At 32.7% G+C, this 26,078-nt stretch overlaps 1 protein-coding gene across 1 annotated transcript; it reads right to left on the minus strand.

Moving 5' to 3' along the window:
• LOC139482547 (uncharacterized) lies at nucleotides 1-26,078 on the minus strand. The gene is made up of 9 exons (XM_071266459.1): nucleotides 26,072-26,078; nucleotides 25,381-25,629; nucleotides 22,441-22,884; nucleotides 7,126-7,283; nucleotides 5,503-6,729; nucleotides 4,529-4,606; nucleotides 2,333-2,413; nucleotides 826-1,306; nucleotides 1-273 (listed from the first exon to the last, which is right to left on the minus strand). Exons 1-9 carry the CDS (start codon nucleotides 26,076-26,078, stop codon nucleotides 242-244), a joined length of 2,757 nt encoding a protein of 918 aa, XP_071122560.1. The 3' UTR covers nucleotides 1-241.

The following is a 26,078-nucleotide window of genomic DNA, read 5'->3' on the forward strand; positions in this document are numbered from 1 at the left end:
AAAAAAAACAGTAATTATACAGTCACACATTGGTCAAATCTTTAACATTAGTCCAATATTTTCCACTTGGTTCACATTCTTCATCTTGCTGTCTATAGTTTTATGAATAGATAGTTTCAACCTGAATTTGACAGATTTATGTTTCTATTATACATGTTATAGATGATCGACTTCAAATCTGTTACTTTGGTAGACTGTGTTCTTCTTATGATATGTTTCTCTATTGTGGTTGAACTTTGATTTAGTGCTCAATTTCAACTTCAATCGTCATACCTAAAATAAAATTAAAAGCTACTAATTGAACGATTGTTGTTATTTAATGTCCAGTGGCATTTGTATAATGCACATTTAATGATTAGGACAAGAATAATTTACCAAAGTGCAATTGGTATGTCATTTAATAGGTGCTCCATTTTTTACTGTCGGTTTAAAGAAGACTAAAGATGATAATATTTATATTCCTGAGTTACCCTTGTTATAACTGTTTCAAATTATACTTCAACTATTTATCAATGGCAAAATCAGTAGGCGAAGTTAGAATGACTACTCATATCAGGTAACGGAACGCATAAAATATATCGCAACAGGGTCTTAGCAAATCTGAACTTTAATAAATTGTTAAGTCTGCATACACTTATATTTTAATACAATTAAGTCTTCATTTACCCTTATTCTTTTACAAACAAGTCTAGTAATGGTCATTGTCATTTCTAGGAAATCACGAAAATAGCCCAGATTATATTAATGAATATTAAACATTACATTACAGGAAAAACGAAAAAGGCTAAGAAATACAAAAAAAAAAACGGTTAAAAACATATGTACCTGATATTTCATTTTCAATTGATTTCACTTCCTCTTTAGAAATAGTTTTAGCCAGAATTTCCATCAGACGATCTGTATACAGCTTTGTTGGTGTGTTATGGCGATCAAATCTTTTTAAAAGGTCACTTGATATATTACTTAATTCATTGAAACGCATTTCGTCAAGTTTAAATAGCTGAGAATGTTGTAATTCGTTTCTTGTAAGTCTTATGCGCTCAATATCATCTCCAATAGCTATGTCCGTATTCTTAAAATCTTGCCAACATCCTCCCCATGGTCCAGGAGGACATCGTCGGTGGTTTGAATTACTTGGAACATGTTTATTAAGTTTCCTGTGTTCACTGTATAAGTATGTTATATCGCAATCACACCTTGGACGTAGATGTGGTTTATCTGGTCTTAATAGATCATATAAAACATCAGCAAAAATATTCAATGCTATCATTCCCATCTTTGTAAAATTAATTTCCTCTTCTGTGAACTGGAAAGAATATAAGAGTTAAGAATTGTGATGTAAAACAAGAACAAGATAATCTACAATAAGACTTCACATAAGTTTTGTCTGAATCAATTGACAGGTAACTTGGTCAAGTACTCACAGAAGTTTTAGCAAGAAAACAAAAACATAAAAAGTTTATATTAATAAGTAAAACTAAGGAGTTGGCACCAAAGCCGAAACTAACTTTTGCTCAATTGGAGAAATCTGTGATTAAAGTTTCAAAATAATTATTGACAAAATCTTCCTGATAATAATTCAGAAATAGTTTGTTTTGGTATCAATAATAAGGAAACAGTGTCAAATTTATGTTTTTTTCTTACATAGGAAAACCATAATAATTAAACACATGTATCATTTATTGATATTTTTTAGCATCTGGTCTAACAATTTAAAACATTCATGATAATATGATTGCTTCAACTGAACTAACAGCAGTATGATGACTATCAAAGGTTCCACAAAGGCAAATGTTGAACCGAAAATAATGCCATTATTTAATGAGAAAAAGGATTTGTGTTGATGAAAAAAAAAGTAAAATCACAAAAATACTTAACTCCGAGGAAAATTCAATCGTAAAGTCCATAATCAAATGGCAAAATCAAATGACAAAACATATCAAAAACGAATGGACAACAACTGTAATATTCCTGACTTGGTACAGGCATTTTCAAATGTAGAAAATGGTGGATTGAACTTGGTTTTATAGACATGTAAGAATTCAACAATTCTATTTCAAGCGTTTGAACTTACATTCTTAAATTAATTCACATTAATTTTTGTGGAAGTCAACATTTGTTCAACTTTAACCATCGATAAAAGAACACTTACATTTACTTTTTTTTTAATTTTTTTCTTCTTTTATATATCATGTATATATCTAGTCATCATGGTCATTGTTCAATCTTTAATTTATTATGATATTGAATGGAAAAATGAACTTCTCCTGTTTTATCATTTCGATTTTTAGGAAATGAATATAGCACAAAAATACAAGGTGGTGTTACATACCTCTGCCGAAATAGCTGTTCCCGTTGCCCTTTCATTGACATTCAACAACACCCTCTCAGCAGCTTGGACACGGACACGTACCTCAAAATAAAAACAAGTATGTCATTCATTTTCAATAGAAAATAGTTGGTAATATTCATAAAAAGTTTACGCAGACAATTTGTCCATATAGGTGGCACCTATTCTTTTATTCTATTTTGATAAAGATAGGTTGAATAATCAACATAGCCAAGCATGCACGTATGTCTTAAGATAAAGATAGGTTGAATAATCGACATAGCCAAGCATGCAAGTTTGTCTTAAGATAAAGATAGGTTGAATAATCGACATAGCCAAGCATGCAAGTATGTCTTAAGATAAAGATAGGTTGAATAATCGACATAGCCAAGCATGCAAGTATGTCTTAAGATAAAGATAGGTTGAATAATCAACATAGCCAAGCATGCAAGTATGTCTTAAGATAAAGATAGGTTGAATTATCGACATAGCCAAGATTGCACGTATGTCTTATGATAAAGATAGGTTGAATAATCGACATAGCCAAGCATGCAAGTATGTCTTAAGATAAAGATAGGTTGAATAATCGACATAGCCAAGCATGCAAGTATGTCTTCAGATAAAGATAGGTTGAATAATCGACATAGCCAAGCATGCAAGTATGTCTTAAGATAAAGATAGGTTGAATAATGGACATAGCCAAGCATGCAAGTATGTCTTAAGATAAAGATAGGTTGAATAATCGACATAGCCAAGATTGCACGTATGTCTGAAGATAAAGATAGGTTGAATAATCGACATAGCCAAGCATGCAAGTATGTCTTAAGATAAAGATAGGTTGAATAATCGACATAGCCAAGCATGCACGTATGTCTTAAGATAAAGATAGGTTGAATTATCGACATAGCCAAGCATGCACGCATGTCTTAAGATAAAGATAGGTTGAATAATCGACATAGCCAAGCATGCAAGTATGTCTTAAGATAAAGATAGGTTGAATAATCGACATAGCCAAGCATGCAAGTATGTCTTAAGATAAAGATAGGTTGAATAATCGACATAGCCAAGCATGCAAGTATGTCTTCAGATAAAGATAGGTTGAATAATCGACATAGCCAAGCATGCAAGTATGTCTTCAGATAAAGATAGGTTGAATAATGGACATAGCCAAGCATGCAAGTATGTCTTAAGATAAAGATAGGTTGAATAATCGACATAGCCAAGATTGCACGTATGTCTTAAGATAAAGATAGGTTGAATAATCGACATAGCCAAGCAAGCAAGTATGTCTTAAGATAAAGATAGGTTGAATAATCGACATAGCCAAGCATGCAAGTATGTCTTCAGATAAAGATAGGTTGAATAATCGACATAGCCAAGCATGCAAGTATGTCTTCAGATAAAGATAGGTTGAATAATGGACATAGCCAAGCATGCAAGTATGTCTTAAGATAAAGATAGGTTGAATAATCGACATAGCCAAGATTGCACGTATGTCTTAAGATAAAGATAGGTTGAATAATCGACATAGCCAAGCAAGCAAGTATGTCTTAACTCTTTGGCTATGTATGCATATTAGTAAAACAAGTTAGATTTCTCTTCAGAGATGAGTTACCTCATAAAACTGGAAATTAGTGTACAATTTGGAGTTTAGTATGGGGTTCATTATCACTGAACCAGTATATATTTGTTTAGGGGCCAGTTGAAGGACGTCTCCGGGTGCGAGAATTTCTCGTTGCATTGAAGACCTGTTGGTGACCTTCTGCTGTTGTCTGCTCTATGGTCGGGTTGTTGTCTCTTTGGCACATTCCCCATTTCCGTCCCAATTTTATTCCTATAAGTTTCATACAACTCAAGGAAATGTTTGGTTTTTTTTACATTCAGGGAAGAAGGTAAAAGGTGCAAAATCATAGAAATAGCCTACTCGGTCAGTAATGCTAAAATGCTAAAATGTGTAAAATGCTCAGTTAAGAGTATCATGATTTTATAACATGAATTGTCTCAATAGTTTGCATTTTGATGGAATGAACTATTACAAAGCATATAGTGTCAATCCAAAGACAATTGCTCGATTTGACGAATGCATGATATTTTCTCAAGAATTTGTTTTAAGTAAAATAAGTAATTGACATTGCACTTTATGTAATACTTACTACTAGTTATACAAATATGCTATACAATAAAATAATAGATTGTTACCTTGGTGGATTGAACTGTAGTTTGGGTTTGACTTGAGCTTTCGATTTGAAGATTAGATCTGGGAACATTTTCAGAACTCTGTGACAATAAAAAATATTTTTTAAACAAAAGTTAATAACCACTATCTTTTGACCACTACTACCTTATATTTAAATAAAACATTACTCTACTTAAATCTATGAATTATTAATGAAAATATATAATTAAATCATAAATTTTATGTGGTGAGAGCAAAGCTTTAACCCAATATAGAATTTACTTAACCCATATATATCGAAATCTAACATGACGTCCATTATACGCTTTGAGCATGTTGAGTACACACCCGTGGTAAAATATGAATATATTGTTCAGGCGGTTCCGATTGTACTCCCACGTCATATGTTTTTTTTGTGACATGCATGTAATTAAGCTATCATTTAAAATCATTCAAACCTATCTAAATACGTATACGTTATTGTAATAGTTAAAGCATGCCACTAGTTCCATTTGCTCTGTTCTTTAACGTCTTAATAGTGCGTTATTTATCGGAACGGCAATTTTTCTTCTTCACCGAGAGCGCCTCCATCAAAATGAATGGCCATATTCGTCCTATTAGAATAGAAATAATTCATGGGGGCTTGCTTTTATACTGACTTTACCACGGGTTTGCCCTTTATGCTGATATTTCACTATCACTGTAAAATATTCAGCATAAAGAGCCAATTAACCCGTGGTAAAATTAGTATAAATTCAAGCCCCTATGAATTATTTCTTAAATAACAAACAGTAACACACTGACCTGTTAAAGTGCAAATAATATTTTTATCACTCAATAACTATAACTTTAGTACCCAGGGGAAAAGCAAGGAAAACTTTCATAGGATATAGGTAGATGGAAGGACTGAAACATGGTACTAAGTGTACAATATGATTACACATTTTCTATATAGAATACATATAACATGTAAAATATGAATAAATCTTTAACTTACATCAGATGTTTTATGTTGTAGATCTGACCATTCACCAGTGAATGTGTGTATAGTAGTACATGTCTTACAATAATATATGTTTTCCTGATCTTCACTTAAATCAAATGATCCTGTCACACACTCTGGTTTTGTTTGGCCACATTCCCACTTCAACTCAAATCTCACACTGGACATCTTGAATCTTGTACTTATTAACTTGATTATTTCCTCTGTCACAAAGTCTGCAATGTATTTGAACAAACCTCTTTCAACTTGCTTCCCAAACTGCCAAATCTGAATTTGAATAATATTTGGACCTTTCATAATAAGTAATTTTCTCAATTTTGTCGTTTTCTGTAACTCAAAGACAGCTGAGCTTCTGAAAAGAGTAATTTGTCTTTTCTTGTCCTTAGTGACAACTTCTGCAACGTTATATTTCCTGCACAGTGACGCAATTAAATGATTCATTAAATGAGGTGGTAGAAACCTAAACACATAACATAACCAGGTAGACTTAGTACATACGTTTTCCGTCACATTAAACATTTTGTATATATCACACTCGGGTTCTGATTTAATCATACAAGGTAGATAATAGAGAGGTTTGTCATCACCAGCCTCTCTTTGAGTTTTCGATGTGTTAGGACGTATAATGATATCAAATTTCTCCATAACATTTAGGATATGATTCTTGTGTTTGGAAAAAATGCTTTCACTTTTTCTAAATATGTCGTCTAAAACCTCGCTATGCAATTTGCCTCTACTATACAATTCTTTCCATTTGTTTGTATTTCTTATACTAAAAGCACTAAATTGTTTGGCTGTGACAATACATCTAAAAACATCAGACAACCACTGTGTGTCTAAAATAATATAAGAAGGAAGATCATTGAAATAAACTAAGGCTCTGATCTCATGGTGAAATTCCAGGAACAATTTAAGTTCTTCATCATTAAGTGGCTGAGGTGTATCAATAGCAATATTCTGAATTTCTTGAAAGGAAATAATAGGTAACACCTTCTTCTTTTCTTGAAGTCGTTTTTCAAGCTGAATAAATTTTAAAGGATAATTTATATTCCATGTTCTCATTGTTCTTGCTAAATGTAGGATGTTTTCTCGTATTTGCTGGAATACACTGGGATCATCTACTGTATTGGAAATGAAGTATGTTTGCCTGATATGTCCTAGTTCATCGTCTGAGATATTCTCTGCATACTTTGAAATATTTTCTCTGCATGCATCATCAATCTAAAAAAAAAATAATCCTCTTATCTTTTTACATGCATGATGGGTTTATTGTACTAAATGTATATCATATTTCAGAAATTGTTGAAAGATCTTTTGTAAACTATTAAAACGGATTGCTTTTCCTATAAACACTTTTAACCTTACAATGTGATAAAGCTTGCATTTATATAATGTCAATATATGTCATATGTGTTGGTCTGGTGAAACAGTAAAACAGGTATCTGTACAAATAAACACTTTGCTGTATGGGCTTTTCTCATTGTTGAAGGCCGTGCAGTGATCTATAGTTGTTAATTTCTGTGTCATTTGGTCTCTTTTGGAGAGTTGTCTCATTGGCAAACATACCACATCTTCTTTTTTATACAAACATCTGACAACATTTGTAAATTCCAATACCTCTTCTACATCACAGATCAAGGCATCTTTCCAAGTACCAACAATAACTATCGGTGGATCAAGATCATCTGATGTTCTCTTGTTGACATCAGATTTATTTCTGTCCTCTTCCAATCTACTGTAACAGTGTATTGAATCCATCCATAATTGGAATAAATCTACAAAGAAATGTGTAAAACATGTATAGAGAATTCATATCATCATTCATTAAAGAAATGACTGTAATATTTTTTTCTGTCTATGAAGAAATAATTAACATAAAAAATTTGGTGCACACTGAATAACGTGCATAGCGGGTTATTTACCAGTGTGCACCACATTTTTTATGTTATTTCGAATAGACAAAAAAATATTACAGTCATTTCTAATAATTTAATTCTAAATTCCATTTTAAACCGTAGAAAACCTTGAAAAAACGTTGATGACGTCACGGTCACATGACTAAATTAAGTCTATGGTCTGATAACAAAATCACGTCAGCCAATCAGAAGACGAGTTACCAGCAGATACCAGCAAAGGAGGAACGAATTCACAAAAAAAAAAGAGTTATTACAAGATAACAAGTTGTCTGGCTTAAAAATAACATTTTATTTTCGGCTTTTATAATGGACTGTGTCAATCATTTTCTTCTATTAATTGATTATTCACCTTTTTATTTACTGTAACAGTTTCTATTTAACTGTATCATCAAAATCATTGCCAAAGAAATTATTTCAGATGTAATTGAAGTGCGTTGTTATATCATGGGAAGCAAGTTATGTATACTGTCTCTATTTGTCTGAAAATGTCTAATTCTGTTTAAGTTTGTCTTACTAATTTTGTGCGTATGAGGTGCTTTTCTAGATAAACATGATTAACCTTCATAAGGAATGCTCAAATTCAAAGATTCGAAAGCCAAATGTATGAGACCTAAACACGTTCATAGCTGTATAACCAAAAAGCATATATACTAAATAGAAAATTTCATCTAAAGTCAACTTAGACTGATGGAATTGGAACCTTAATTGTTTCTTAATTTCTCAAAATTGAGGAAATTCTCAGTCAGCCCTTAAATTCTCACAAAAAAAATCCCAGTTCAATGGTTTACAGCACTCGAAATTATTTAATTCATAAATAAGTCATGAATTAGAGTTTTAACATCTTACTCTGAGAAAACCTAATAAGCAATATCTATGGCATTTGTTGGTAAAAAGTTTTATTTGACCTTGACCTAATTTTCAAGTTTGTTTCTAAGAAACAATAAGCAACAAATCAACTATATTTTGTGTATCCAATGATTGTTAGGTGCATATGTATTTTGGTTTAGTTTATCTGACTTTACCTTCATGTTCTTTAATTATGTTGAGTTAATGTGATACCTGTAGTAAAACTATGTATTCAGATATTTAGGACGATCAACATAAAATCAATGAACCTGCGAGACATTTCAGCGTGTTCACTCTTGTTATATCTGTTGTGTATCCACTTCCTGTTTGCTAACAGTTTATCATTTTACAACACTCATTGTACAATGAAATTTGTCAAAGTTTTCTTGGCTTTTTTTTTAAGGGAATGATAATTTATATTTGGTGTGCAGCTTCAGTATTTCCATACAACAAATAAAGTTGACATATTGCATATAGTACAAAAAAAACCTTAAAATTACCACTCATTCAACCATGAAAATGAAGTCAAGGTCAGATGTCACCTGTCAGTTGGACATATACACCTTACACTTATTCTATACACCAATTATAAAAGACTTATTGCTTAAAGTATCTGATACATGGACTAGACCAGGGAACCTAATCTTATTCACTGGTCCATGAAATGAGGCCGAAGTCAGATGAAAACTGTCTAACGGGCATGAGGACCTTGCAATGACATTAACGGTACCAATTTTCCTGCACCAAATGCGCATTTCGACAATACATGTCTCTTCAGTGATGCTCATGATGAAAATATTTGAAATCCAAAGCATATATAAAAGATGTAGAGCTATAATCCACAAGGTCCAAAAAGTATAGCCAAATCTGTGAAAGAAAATTCAGAGCTTTGCATGAGGGAGATACATTCCTTAATTTATAATTATTTCTAACATTTTGTAGCAGCAAATTTGAATAACACCAAAAAAATCCGTATTTTCATTCCAGTACCGAAGTACTGGCTACTGGGCTGGTGATACCCTCGGGGACTAACAGTTCACCAGCAGAGGCATCGACCCAGTGGTAGTAATAACATTAACGGTACCAATTTTCCTGCACCACATGCGCATTTCGACAATACATGTCTCTTCAGTGATGCTCGTGGCCAACATGTTTGTAATCCAAAGCTTATATAAAAGATAAAGAGCTATAATCCACAAGGTCCAAAAAGTATAGCCAAATCCGTGAAAGGAATCAGAGCTTTGCATGAGGGAGATACTTTCCTTAATTTACATGCAAGTACTACATATTGTTATCCTAATATACATAATAAGAGAGAAATTTCAAGAAGTCACTGAACCATGAATATGAGGTCAAGGACAAGGGACATATGACAGACGGAAACTTCATAACATAAGGCATCTATATACAAAGTATGAGCATCCAAGTCTTCCACCTTCTAAAATATAAAGTTTTAAAGTAGTTAGTTAACGCCATCGCCGCCGCCAGATCACTATCCCTGTGTCGTGCTCTCTGCAACAGAAGTTGCAGACTCGACAAAAAATGCTTACTCGCTACAACTTAACACTACCAAGCTGCAGACAAAATATCAAATCACTCCCTTTTACAGAAGCTAAGACAACTCTGTAATAGATTTCTTACGAACAGACGGGGTCAAGCCATTACTAGATCTGCTTCCATCTTTGGCGACGCAGGTACAAACCAACAACAACAAAACAGACATAGTGCTGAAAGCAGTGTTTAACACCAATTAATCAATAATTCAATCAATCAATGAAATAATTGTATTGTACAACTGGTATCAATGATCTTGTTTTACCGTTTACTGTTTTAAATAATCTATAGGAGGTTTAGAAATAATCTGCATAATGATAAACATTTGTAAAATAAAACTATTTTTTAAGGGCAATAAATCCAACAAGGAGTCTGCTAAATTTCACACTTTTTCACTTTCATGTTGATCTCAGAGAGTTGCATTCATAAGTTGTTAATGTCACAATCTCATCCAAATGATCATATTTCTAATGTTTTCTAAACTATTAGAGTTGTCAGGAAAATATCTAAAAATGAATTCACAGTAATTATTCCAACAAAGAGTAATGTGACGATTTCCATCAAGTTGATCTGTTTGTTGATCTTATCTTGCTGCCTACACTTAATTCCTCCCTGTGTTTTAAAGGTTAGAAGACAATTTACCAAAAAATAAACAAAAAAATGCAAGATTAGGTCAAATCGTCATTAAGAACAAAACTTTTCCATTACTTTATTTATGACATTTTCTTTTTTATTTCAAGATATTAAACAAACAATACAAAAAAATAATTGCTAAAAATGGACATTTCAGGAGCAATGACTTCGAAAACAGATTGTCCCTTTTTACCGGAATTTTTCAGAGAAGGAAGACCTCGACTTTTGATCTGCTTTATGTTTAAGATACAAATCAGATACTGTTTTTTCATTAGTTTTCTATGTTGTATTTTGTATACTGTTGTTTACTTTTTGATTGTTTTTCTTTATCTTCAGGATCTTTCACTTTTGTTTGGCATACAGTTCAAAAAGTAACATAACTTTTCCAAACAAATCAGTCTATAAATAGTTGCTATGCCCTTGACCTTTAACTTACTGAACCGAAAAAATAATAAGTGTTTTTCCAATCACATCTGGCATGTTGAACCAAGTTTGGTTAAAGTTATACATAATATTCAACAGATACCATCTGGAAAGATAAATTTTGTCAAAACTTTAGACTATCAATCTGCTGTGGACTTTGACCATCTTGACTTTAAATGTATTCATCCAAAATTCATCACCGAGTTTTGGCATTTATCAACCGAGTTTGGTAACAGGTAGACTTGATTCAAAAGATATGATCCGAAAACCAAAATTTAGCTTAATTTCTGTCTAAAAATATCTGTTGTAACCTTGACCTTTGACAAACCAGAACTCGTATCAGAATACATTTAATATTTAGTTAATGTTGAAATATTAACAATTGTGAATTAATCAATTAAAATAAACTGTGTTGGATAATGTTTACCTGGGTTGTTGATCATTCCAAAATAAATAAATAAGCATTTGGCAGAACCATCAATGATAACAGAAAAGGCAAATGGAGATTATTGCTTTGTTATCATTGACTTAACCACAACTTCAGGAATATCATTGTGACACATTTGGCACATGCTATAGACTCCTTGCAGAAAAGAAAGATTAATCAAAGGAATTGCTGTAGTTTTCTTTAATGATAATTTAACCCAACGTCTGGTGATATCTAACTATTACAATGCATTGTATATTTAATAAAGAGCTGCTCAATGAGCACATTATATGCCCGTCGCTTTTTGAACAAATAAAGTTCTATAACTCTAGGATCCTCAATGTCATATCATAAATTTATAAAAATAAACTGTAATCACAGAGTTATGTCTCACTTATTTGTTATTTTTATAATGCAAATGTTGAAATTAAAATAGCAATACTTTAACATATGGAACGCCATGACTGCCTTATATGGAACGCCAACACTGTCTTGTTATGACCATTTTCATTATATGATGTGCATTTACCTTTATATGATGTGCACTTGTCATTATATGATGTGTAAACATCCTTATAAGATGTGCATATATACGTATATGATGTGCAAATATACTTATATGATGTGCAAATGTACGTATATGATGTGCGAATGTACTTATATGATGTGCAAACATTGTTATAAGATGTGCAAATGCATTTATATTATGTGCAAATATCCTTATATGATGTGCAAATATACTTAGAGGATGTGTAAATATACTTATATGATGTATAAATATCGTTATATGATTTGTACATATCATTATATGATGTGCAGTTACCATTATATTATGTGCAAATATCTTTATATGATGTGGTTGTGTCATTATATTATGTGCTTGTAATCTTATATGATGTGGTTTGGTTTACTTCATTATATGATGTCGAAACGTCATTATATGATGTGCTATCATCGTCGTTATGGTAAACAAACATGATTACGATTAGAATGATTACTGTCTACGTCATAACTGATTCCGATCTGCTTCTGTAAACTATAAACCCGGCTCAAATATGTGTCTATCGCTAGCGAGAGTGCAATTAATAAGAAAATGAGACAATGCATTTTAACAAAATCAACAATTTCAAACATTTCGGAGGGAGATTAAGATCAATTAATACAGGAGCTAGTTGGAGAAATTTGCGGCTGTGGCGAAAATATGATAAAACTAACTTTGAGGCTCTTTATAACTTGCTATTTGGGTTAAGCAAAGGCTACATGTTGAAAGTCGACTTGTACTTTGACCTATGCTTGTTTACTCTTACAAATTATGACTTGAATGGAGAGTTTTCTCATTAGCTCTCATACCACATCTTCTTCTTTCTATTCAATGCAAAATACATCATTGAACTCACAGTCAGTTTTAAAAATATTTCACAACAATAGCTATAGAATTATCTACTCATGCATAATATGGCAAGATGGTTTGTTTTATAAAATATTATTGAATGATATAAATGGTAATAGTTATCAAAGGTACCAGGATTGTAATTTAGTACGCCGACGCGCGTTTCGTCTACATAAGACTCATCAGTGACGCTCATATCAAAGTATTTATAAAGCAAAGTAAGATGTATAATGTAGTGTTACTCCTCCAAAACCATACAAAGTCGGAAATATTTGTGATATGGCGTATACATGAAGTGTTTTGTACTTCCTTAATTTGTCTTTGAAACAATCTTTTTCCACAGAATAAGCCAAAATATCCAAATTCGGAGACCGCATGCTTAGTCCACGTACTGCCCGCGAAATGTGAAATGGTCAGGTTGGGTAATGTACACATTTTTGTATATACAGATTGTTTATATTCAACTTATTTTAATGGAGATTTTTTTAATTGCTAATAAATTCTGCAACTTGAGTATGTTACCAGATTTGGAGTGGCGTCAACAGTTTCTGAGATACATCGGTAATGTCAAAAGATTTTACGTAGTTAATATGGATATTTAGTTAACAGTGGAAAAAACCCACTGAAAATCACACTTTGCCACACTTTTTCAATTGAGGGTATTTGGTATTTTTATTTTCCAACAGAGATGAATGGGGTTATGCCCGTCTTTTGCATTATGTTCCTCGTTTTCGTCTCTTTAAAGAAAAATATTTAAATGCATTAACCGTGTCCAAATCCTTACTGTGTCCACCTTATTAATGTGTCCACAATCTTTGTTTCAACACTTGCATCTTCTAGTAATTATAATTCGGAATACTTTGCTTGCTTCTGACAATGGTGTTCGACAAGGAGAAAACTTATCACCTTTTCTATTTTATTTTACTTTTGATTGACTAAAAAAAATCTTAGTGAGTTGAAATATTACAGGACTTAACAGAACTATATCAGAAGATCTGGAAAGAGAATTAGAAATATATCTTAAATTTTTCAATATATTGTGTCGAGTACTCGAAAACCAGTCCTGAAGAAGCTTTGTTCATTTATAAAAAAAAAATATAAACATGTGCGTTTATCCTCCTGACTAAATGCTTTTGAAATCTCTCTCTCTTGTTTTGTATATATTGTAAAGTTATTATTGTTATCTCTTTACTGATGTCATACATTGACTTTATGAGAATAAAAATATAGATTTAGAGGCCATAATTATACCGATATGGATGTTTGATTTGATAGATTTGTTGATTGATTAATATTTAACACACTCTATAATGTCCGTATTAATAAATCGGTTACCAGTCAAAAACGAAAGCTGCGTACGTAGGTAGAAATCTCTTTGGTAGCAATACATCAGAATGCTAAAATAAATAAATAAGCAATAAGTATTGTAATTTTCTTTCATTGGGGGTAGGGACGTCTGAGGAAACAGTGGATTTTCTCCGGGTTTTTTTTCATGTCTACACCTTGAAAAAGGAAAAGCAATCAATAAAAATATCCCCTTTTCCAAAGACCTACACATCTTAACGCCCCCTCCCCCTCTTTCCAAAAATGCTAAAAAAAACTATAAAGGGCAATAACTCCTTAAGGGGTCAATTGACTATTTTGGTCATGATAACTTATTTGAGGATCTTGTTTTGCTGAAAATTATTGCTGTTTACAGTTTATCTCTATCTATAATAATATTTAAGATAAATAACAAAAAACGGCAAAATTTCCTTAAAATTACCAATTCAGGGCAGTAACCTAACAACGGGTTGTCCGATCCATGTGAACATATCAGGGCAGATAGATCTTGTCCTGATAGACAATTCAACCCTATCAGATTTTCTTTAAATGCTTCGGTTTTTGAGTTATAAACCAAAAACTGCATTTTACCCCTATGTTCTATTTTTAGCCATGGCAGCCATTTTGATTGGATGGCCGGGTCACCTGACACATTTTTTTTTAATAAGATACCCAAATGATGATTATTGCCAAGTTTGGATTAATTTGGCCCAGTAGTTTCAGAGGAGAAGATTTTTGTAAAAGATTTCTAAGATTTACGAAAAATGGTTACAAATTGACTATAAAGGTCAATAACTCCTAAAGGGGTCAACTGACCATTTTCATCTTGTTGACTTATTTGTAAATCTTACTTAGCTGAACATTATTGCTGTTTACAGTTTATCTCTATCTATAATAATATTCAAGATAATAACCAAAAACAGCAAAAATTCCCTAAAATTACCAATTCAGGGGCAGCAACCCAACAACGAGTTGTCGGATTCATCTGACAATTTTAGGGCAGAAAGATCTTGACCTGATAAACAATTTTACCCCATTGTCATATTTGCTCTAAATGCTTTGGTTTTTGAGTTATGAACCAAAAACTGCATTTTACCCCTATGTTCTATTTTTAGCCATGGCGGCCATCTTGGTTGGTTGGCCGGGTCAGGCCACACATTTTTTAAACTACATATCCCAATGATGATTGTGGCCAAGTTTGGTTTAATTTGGTCAAGTAGTTGCAGAGGAGAAGATTTTTGTAAAAGATTACTAAGATTTACGAAAAATGGTTAAAAATTGACTACAAAGGTCAATAACTCCTAAAGGAATCAACAGACCATTTCAGTTCTGTTGACTTATTTGTAAATCTTACTTAGTTGAACATTATTGCTGTTTACAGTTTATCTCTATCTATAATAATATTCAAGATAATAACCAAAAACAGCAAAAATTCCCTAAAATTACCAATTCAGGGGCAGCAACCCAACAACGGGTTGTCGGATTCATCTTACAATTTGAGGGCAGAAAGATCTTGACCTGATAAACAATTTTACCCCATTTGCTATAAATGCTTTGGTTTTTGAGTTATAAGCCAAAAACTGCATTTTACCCCTATGTTCTATTTTTAGCCATGGCGGCCATCTTGGTTGGTTGGCCAGGTCACGCCACACATTTTTTAAACTATATATCCCAATGATGATTGTGGCTAAGTTTGGTTTAATTTGGCCCAGTAGTTTCAGAGGAGAAGATTTTTGTAAAAGATTACTAAGATTTACGAAAAATGGTTAAAAATTGACTATAAAGGTCAATAACTCCTAAAGGGGTCAACTGACCATTTTCATCATGCTGACTTATTTGTAAATCTAACTTAGCTGAACATTAATGCTGTTTACAGTTTATCTCTATCTATAATAATATTCAAGATAATAACCAAAAACAGCAAAAATTCCCTAAAATTACCAATTCAGGGGCAGCAACCCAACAACGGGTTGTCGGATTCATCTGACAATTTGAGGGCAGAAAGATCTTGACCTGATAAACAATTTTACTCCATTGTCATATTTGCTCTAAATGCTTTGGTTTTTGAGTTATGAACCAAAAACTGCATTTTACCCCTATGTTCTATTTTTAGCCATGGCGGCCATCTTGGTTGGTTGGCCGGGTCAGGCCACACATTTTTTAAACTACATATTCTATTGATGATTGTGGCAAAGTTTGGTTTAATTTGGTCCAGTAGTTGCAGAGGAGAAGATTTTTGTAAAAGATTACTAAGATTTACGAAAAATGGTTAAAAATTGACTATAAAGGTCAATAACTCCTAAAGCGATCAACTGACCATTTCGGTTCTGTTGACTTATTTGTAAATCTTCCTTAGTTGAACATTATTGCTGTTTACAGTTTATCTCTATCTATAATAATATTCAAGATAATAACCAAAAACAGCAAAAATTCCCTAAAATTACCAATTCAGGGGCAGCAACCCAACAACGGGTTGTCGGATTCATCTGAAAATTTGAGGGCAGAAAGATCTTGACCTGATAAACAATTTTACCCCATTTGCTATAAATGCTTTGGTTTTTGAGTTATAAGCCAAAAACTGCATTTTACCCCTATGTTCTATTTTTAGCCATGGCAGCCATCTTGGTTGGTTGGCCAGGTCACGCCACACATTTTTTAAACAAGATATCCCAATGATGATTGTGGCTAAGTTTGGTTTCATTTGGCCCAGTAGTTTCAGAGGAGAAGATTTTTGTAAAAGATTACTAGGATTTACGAAAAATGGTTAAAAATTGACTATAAAGGTCAATAACTCCTAAAGGGGTCAACTGACCATTTTCATCCTGCTGACTTATTTGTAAATCTAACTTAGCTGAACATTATTGCTGTTTACAGTTTATCTCTATCTATAATAATATTCAAGATAATAACCAAAAACAGCAAAAATTCCCTAAAATTACCAATTCAGGGGCAGCAACCCAACAACGAGTTGTCGGATTCATCTGACAATTTTAGGGCAGAAAGATCTTGACCTGATAAACAATTTTACACCATTTGCTATAAATGCTTTGGTTTTTGAGTTATAAGCCAAAATCTGCATTTTACCCCTATGTTCTTTTTTTAGCCATGGCGGCCATCTTGGTTGGTTGGCCAGGTCACGCCACACATTTTTTAAACTAGATATCCCAATGATGATTGTGGCCAAGTTTGGTTTAATTTGGCCCAGTAGTTTCAGAGGAGAAGATTTTTTATAAAAGATTACTAAGATTTACGAAAAATGGTAAAAAATTTACTATAAAGGGCAATAACTCCTAAAGGGGTCAACTGACCATTTCGGTTCTGTTGACTTATTTGTAAATCATACTTTGTTGAACATTATTGCTGTTTACAGGTTATCTCTATCTATAATAATATTCAAGATAATAACAAAAAACAGCAAAATTTCCTCAAAATTACTAATTCAGGGGCAGCAACCCAACAACCAGTTGTCTGATTCATCTGAAAATTTCAGGGCGGATACATCTTGACCTGATAAACACTTTTAACCAGTCAGATTACCTCTAAATTATGCTTTAGTTTTTGAGTTATAAGCCAAAAACTGCATTTCCCCCCTATGTTCTATTTTTAGCCATGGCGGCCATCTTGATTGTTTAGCCGGGTCACGCCACACATTTTTTAAACTAGATATCCCAAAGATAATTGTGGCCAAGTTTGGATTAATATGGCCCAGTAGTTTGAGAGGAGAAGATTTTTGTAAAAGATTACTAAGATTTACAAAAAAATGGTTAAAACTTGACTATAAAGGGCAATAACTCCTAAAGGGGTCAACTGACCATTTCGTTGTTGTTGACGTATTTGTAAATCATACTTTGTTGAACATTATTGCTGTTTACAGTTTATCTCTATCTATAATAATATTCAAGATAATAACCAAAAACAGCAACATTTCCTTAAAAATACCAATTCAGGGGCAGAAAGCCAACAACAGGTTGTCCGATTCATCTAAAAATATCAGGACAGATAGATCTTGACCTGATAAACACTCTTAACCCGTCAGATTAGCTCTAAATTATGCTTTGGTTTTTGAGTTATAAGCCAAAAACTGCATTTTCCCCCTATGTTCTATTTTCAGCCATGGCGACCTTCTTGGTTGGTTGGCCGGGTCACGCCACACATTTTTTAAACTAGATATCCCAAAGATAATTGTGACCAAGTTTGGATTAATATGGCCCAGTAGTTTCAGAGGAGAAGATTTTTGTAAAAGATTTTTAAGATTTACGAAAAATGGTTAAAAATATGACTATAAAGGTCATTAACTCCTAAAGGGGTCAACTGATCATTTCGGTCATGCTGACTTATTAGTAAATCTAACTTTGCTGAACATTATTGCTGTTTACAGTTTATCTCTATTTATAATAATATTCAAGATAATAACCAAAAAACAGCAAAAATTACCTAAAATTACCAATTCAGGGGCAGCATTAAACTATATATAGTTATAAGCCAAAAACTGCATTTTACCCCTATGTTCTATTTTTAGCCATGGCGGCCATCTTGGTTGGTTGGCCAGGTCACGCCACACATTTTTTAAACTAAATACCCCAATGATGATTGTGGCCACGTTTAGTTTAATTTGGCCCAGTAGTTTCAGAGGAGAAGAGTTTTGTAAAAGTTAACGACGACGGACGACGGATGCAAAGTGATGGGAAAAGCTCACTTGGCCGGGACTTTGGGCCAGGTGAGCTAAAAAATAGTTAAAATTTGACTATAAAGGGCAATAACTCCTAAAGGGGTCAACTGACCATTTCGTTCGTGTTGACGTATTTGTAAATCTTACTTTGCTGAACATTATTGCTGTTTACAGTTTATCTCTATCTATAATAATATCAAGACAATAAAAAACAGCAAAATTTCCTTAAAATTACTAATTCAGGGGCAGCAACCCAACAACCAGTTGTCTGATTCATCTGAAAATTTCAGGGCAGATACATCTTGACCTGATAAACACTTTTAACCAGTCAGATTACCTCTAAATTATGCTTTAGTTTTTGAGTTATAAGCCAAAAACTGCATTTTCCCCCTATGTTCTTTTTTTAGCCATGGCGGCCATCTTGATTGTTTAGCCGGGTCACGCCACACATTTACAGTTTATCTCTATCTATAATAATATTCAAGATAATAAAAAACAGCAAAATTTCCTTAAAAATACAAATTCAGGGGCAGCAACCCAACAACAGGTTGTCTGATTCATCTAAAAATTTCAGGACAGATAGATCTTGACCTGATAAACACTTTTAACCCATGTCAGATTTGCTCTAATGCTTTGGTTTTTGAGTTATAATAATATTCAAGATAATAACCAAAAACTGCAAAAATTCCCTAAAATTACCAATTCAGGGGCAGCAACCCAACAACGGGTTGTCAGATTCATCTGAAAATTTGAGGGCAGAAAGATCTTGACATGATAAACAATTTTAATTCCTGTCAGATTTGCTGTAAATGCTTTGGTTTTTGAGTTATAAGTTATATGATGGGAAAAGCTCACTTGGCCCTTTGGGCCAGGTGAGCTAAAAACACACAAACGCAACTACACACATTTTCAATACTTTTGTTCGTAATAACCAAAAAAAATCGTATTAAGTTCCTAAATGCATTCATTATCAATTTAAAATATTGGGTCAGTAGTGGATCTAGAACTTGAAGTGTGGACGATGTTTGCGACTTCACGAACTTAATTTGGATTTGCCGATTATGGTCTCATTAATATTTACCACACCTTCATTCGATATTAGCTTCAGATGAAAAATGTTCTGCTTGTGAAATTGTTGAAACTAAAGATTCAGGTTTTAACAATTGAGGCCAGCGGAACGAGGTGTAAAAATTGATGCCTACGGATTGTTGAAGTCATCGCCATAACATTCTACCGCAATGTACATACTAGAAATTCGTGTATTAACTTCTTATAGATTTTTTTTATGGTACGTACATAAATTGACAAATATAATGCCCTCCCTTGTTAAAATGAGCATAGAGCATGAAATAAAAGAATTATTTCTTAAATTTGATAATTTTAACCGTATTTTCATTATTATTTTAGACCAGTCGATTAAAAAAAACCGTTGCAATTCATATATTTTGACATGTTTCCAACAATATCAGATGTGACTTTTTTACATCTTAAATTGAGGTACTTTTAAACATGCCAAGGTTTATTTCTGTTTAAATCTCAACTATTTTCCAAACCACAGCTTAAAAAAATTGAGCTTGATTTATTATTACTCCGCAGAAGCAGATCGGAATAAGTTCTGACGTAGTGAGTAATCGCTTTAATCGTAATCATGTTCATTGACCATCAGGACGATGAATGCACATCATCATAATGATGTTCTGACACCATATAAAGATGTAAACCGAACCACACCCTATGATGTTACATTGTCATAATATAATTATCTTACCACATTATATAACGATGTTAGCACATAACATAAGGATAAGTTCACATCATATAAAGAAGTTTGCATGTAATATAAATACATCTGTACATGATATAAGATAATTTGCACATCATATAAGACCATTTGAACATCATATAAGATAATTTGCACATCATATAATATAATTTGCACATCAGATAATGTCAAATTGTCATCATATAAAGGTGATTGCATATCCGTATAAAGGTGATTGTACATTCTATAATGCAGTTTCTACATCGTATAAGGAAAACATCACATAATATAAGGACTCAATCACATACCATAATGGACAAAGCACATCAAATAATGAATTATAGACATGATATAAAGATGTTTGCACCTCATATAAATGTGTTTGGACAGGATATAAGGACAACTTCACATCATATAATAACAAGTGTACATCATATAAGGACAAGTTCACATCAAATAATGACAAGTGTACATCCTATAAGGATAAGTGCACACCATATAAGGGTAAAATGACATCATATAATGGCAAATGAACATCATATAATGAGAAATGTCATAATAAGACAGTGTCGGCATTCCATAGCCTTATGTTAATGATCAGCATTATATGCAGTGCTCACAACATTATATGAAGTGCTCATAACATTATATGAAGTGCTCACAACATTATATGAAGTGCTCACAACATTATTAAATTTTGGCATCAACTATCACTGAAGAGACATTCGTTGTTGAAGAAATGCGTATCTGGAATTGCAATGGTACAATTAATTTATTAATTGACTAATTGCTTCACATATTTTTCTCTGTACTCATGGTACTCTGTACTCATGGTTCTATGTACTCATGGTACTCTGTACTCATGGTACTCTGTATTCATGGTACTCTGTACTCATGGTACTCTGTACTCATGGTTCTCTGTACTCATGGCACTCTGTACTCATGGTTCTCTGTACTCATGATTCTCTGTACTCATGGAACTCTGTACTCATGGAACTCTGTACTCATGGTTCTCTGTACTCATGATTCTCTGTACTCATGGTACTCTGTACTCGTGGTACTCTGTACTCATGGTACTATGTACTCATGGTACTCTGTAGTAAGGTACTTGAAGGAATAATGGGTATGTTCCAGACCATATGAGTATTTGGACCGTACGCGTACGGTCCGGACTGTATACGTATACTCGTACGGTCCGACCATACGCGTACGGTCGGACCGTATGAGTATACGCGTACGGTCCAGCTGATCATACGTTTTGGGATCATATGGGATTAAATTTAAACAAACATTTATCAAAATCTTTATTTTTAGTTATACAAATTGTTATTATTACAAAATAGATGGCCGATGATAAAGTGAATAAGCGAACAATTGAACTGAATTAAATATTTGCTTAATTGTATATCCGTGAATTCTATTTTGTTACTCTGGCCGAAGGTGACACTTGCTTCTTATAAGAACGTCGTATTTTTTACATTTACATGTTTTGTTAACGCATGTTTCTTTGCGTATGCATTTCTTTTGTAAAGTTCATAAATATTCTAAAACAATTGTCCTCCCACATTATGTTTACTTCCGATAACTTCAATTTCAATGAGCATACTGAGCTGCAATTAACGAATTACCGGCCTGCAACATACAGGAGATTAACAGATTAAATAAGCGTGATCTTTTTAAATAGTTAAAATATTAAGTTTTTATGTCAAATGCTGTTGAACTTTTTATATTAATTGGAGATATAAGTCATGTTGATCTGTTATATACATTTGTATCTAATAAGCTTGACCAACTTCTTAATATCAGTCAGACCGTACGCGTACGGTCCGACCGTATGCATATTTTGAAAAAGTACGCATACGGTCCAGACCGTACGCGTACGGTCCAAATACTCATACGGTCTGGAACAGGTATATATAGTTCTTGACAACAACTTGCATCTTAAGCTTAGTAAAAATAAAATGAAATGTTAAATATTTTTATTCTTACCTTTTGCTTTTTTGTCGTCAGCCTCATTGAGTTTTGTAACAACAAGATAAATTGCATCTGGTGACAAAAATGTTTGATGTGTGTGGTAAAATTCTTCATCTCCTGCAAAATCCCATAACAACAATGTGGCATACTCTTCTTTGTCATGTAAATCAACATTAGATTTAAGCATGGTTTCAATATCCTTTTTAGCTTCTTCTATTGATTTATTTGGCTGCTGATTGGTTACTGGAGGTTTAACTGTAGATTCAGTGTATACTGGAGGTATTTCAGACTGCCCCGATACTGTCTCTGATACCTTTGATTCCTCACTACGTTTGTACAGAATGGTTATGGGGGTGTTGTCCGTCACAGCTTCATGTGTTTCGTCTTCTACTGACTCTTCAATTGTTCCTTTGTATTGTTTCAATAGTCTTGCGTGAATTTCAGCTTCTTCATTGGTTACTATCATTAGAAAATTACAATCATATGGAAGAAATGTAGATAAATGTTGAGCAAGATCATATTATAAAATCAGCAATAAAAATACAACATCAATTTTTTTTCCAATCATTAATTCTAAAAATATACACATGGAGAGTTATCAAAATTGAAATCGCTCACCTTGGTCTATGTGAATATTAAACAAAGGACGCAGATGGATTCATGAAAAAATTGTGTTTTGGTGATGGTGATGTGTTTGTACATCTTACTTTACTGAACATTCTTGCTGCTTACAATTATCTCTATCTATAATGAACTTGGCCCAATAGTTTCAGTGGAAAATGTTAGTTAAAATTTACAAATTTTATGAAAATTGTTAAAAATTGATTATAAAGGACAATAACTCCTTAGGGGGTATTGACCATTTTGGTCATGTTGACTTATTTTAAGGTCTTACTTTGCTGTACATTACTTCTGTTTACAGTTTATCTCTATCTATAATAATATTCAAAATAATAACAAAAAACGCAAAATTTCCTTAAAATAACCAATTCAGGGGCAGCAACCCAACAACGGGTTGTCCGATTGATCTGAAAACTTCAGGGCAGATAGATCTTGACCTTATAAACAATTTTACCCCCATGTCAGATTTGCTCTACATGCTTTGGTTTTTGAGTTAGAGCCAAAAACTGCATTTAACCCCTATGTTCTATTTTTAGCCGTGGCGGCCATCTTGGTTGGTTGGCCGGGTCACGCCACACATTTTTTAAACTAGATACCCCAATGATGATTGTAGCCAAGTTTGCTTAAATTTGGCCAAGTAGTTTCAGAGGAGAAGATTTTTGTAAAAGTTAACGACGACGAAGGACGCTGGACGGCGGACCCCAAGTGATGAGAAAAGCTCACTTCGGGCCAGGTGAGCTAAAAAAGGAGCTTATTTGGTTGGTTGGAATATTGAAATAGCAGTTTTGGGGGTTCAATGAAAACCCACAAAACTTGATGCATAAATTTCGTATATAAATTCTGGGAGTTCCGAATTAATACAGTTGACGTGGATTTCGTAGCTTATCCTGCTCTCACATGTGAAGACATTGATTTAAAAAAGTGATATGAATGCCAGGCTATACACAAAAGGATGACGTTGTAAACAATTACAACTCACTGTTTGCCTTCAAAATTATATAAAAACCACACCGTCTCATTATGATTCAAGTTTAAATTTTTAATGCAATATTATCATTCTTAATGGAGGCTTCTTATCAATGTTGGGGAATATCAATTAAATATTATCATCAATAGTAGTTTGAAACTTTATTAAGCAAAATATTGACAATAAGATATATGATTTTTTTTAATTTAAATTCATATATACAGAGATACATTTAGATATTAAAAATGGTTTCAACTGAAATACTGGATATTTGAGGATGCTGAGTGTATGGAAAGTATGTATGTAAATTTTCCATCGTGTATTGCATTTATTTATTAATTCCAAATTGGTTTTAATTTTTTATATATATATTACGATTTTTCACGTTTTTACTTTTTAGACGTACATATCATGAACATTGCTGGAAAAAAAGTTACTGCTATCTTGATTGGCAGCTAAAAGTGGCTGCACCTGAGTCTGGTTCAAAATAATTGTATAATAATACATAGAATAGTTATCAAAGATACCAGGATTATAATTTAGTACGCCAGACGCGCGTTTTATCTACATAAGACTCATCAGTGACGCTCAAATCAAAATATTTATAAAGCCAAACAAGTACAAAGTTGAAGAGCATTGAGTTCCAAAATTCCAAAAAGTTGTGCCAAATACGGCTAAGATAATCTATACCTGGGATAAGAAAATCCTTAGTTTTTTGAAAATTAAAAGTTTTGTAAACATGAAATTTATAAAAATGACCACATTATTGATATTCATGTCAACACAGAAGTGTTGACTACTGGGCTGGTGATACCCTCGGGGACGAAACAAATAGTGTTATAACAATATTCCTTATTTCTGTGCGTCATATCCTAGATAAAAAAAAATTTATGTACATCATCTTTTAATTTCAACTTGTTTAAGAATGACATTCTTTCCAATAACTAAACATGCTGCTCACATGAACAATCAAACTCTGTTCGATGTCAAATTATGTGTTTCATGCATATATGGATCCAAATGAGGTGGACCTATTGTCTGGACAACAAAGTTACAACAAAGGCATATGTTTTTTGTGTTCACAATTTCTAATACTGTGTAAAAGCTAATAACATTAATGGTAGAACTTTACTGTACGAGATATGCATTCCTACCATAAATGTCTCTTCATCTAATTTACTATTTAAAAAAAATTCTTGACCTGGATTCATCTTATTCATTGAAATGTAGCCTTTAATCGGACCTTTACTTGTGAGACTTCCCAATAATATGGCTGAAAAATAAGAGATTTAAACTAAAAAAACAAAATTATTATAAACATTTTCCTATGAACAGGAAACGAAATATGTTAAGCATACACATCATACCATCCAATTTATTCCACACGCCATCATCAGACATTGCCTTGCATTTTATTGTGCGGATTTCTATTCCATTTGTACTGGTAACATCTGTAATATCTTCACCAAACAATTTTTTAATCAATGAAGTCTTTCCAGCACCCTTTTTTCCAACAATTACTAAACGTATGTCTCTCTTTTTCTCAGATCCTGACTGAAGTAATTTAAGGTACAATTCAACAGATCTTTCGTCGATTATTTCAGTTGGAACTTCATCTACAAAATCAAAGATATGAAGTTTTTTTTGTGAAAAAAACATTATCTTTCCCAATTGTATTATGATATAAGTGTTATAGTATGCATATTTGTCATTATTTGCAAATATAAAATATTTAGATGTTTTCAAATTAAGATGGTTAAACCAATAGTTAAGTGCTGTTTTAAACAGGTGATCATTTTTTGTATCTTTATGTGCCTCTTAAATGCCAAAATTTTAAAACGGTTTTCCATTTTACAGTGAAAATTTCAGGCAATTCATAATAAATTCATAATATAAAAAACTGCATTCCCAAATATACTTCATAATTTATAATCTTAAGCATGTTAAGGTGAAATACCACTTTTCATTTAACCCAATTAGTCTTTGTTAAATTTGCACTTTTAAAAAACAAATGTGCAAAATTTATCTTTTTTTCAAATAAACATGATAAAGAAATACTTGGCAT

Source organism: Mytilus edulis, chromosome 7, assembly GCF_963676685.1.
Source record: "Mytilus edulis chromosome 7, xbMytEdul2.2, whole genome shotgun sequence".
NCBI lineage: Eukaryota > Metazoa > Mollusca > Bivalvia > Mytilida > Mytilidae > Mytilus > Mytilus edulis.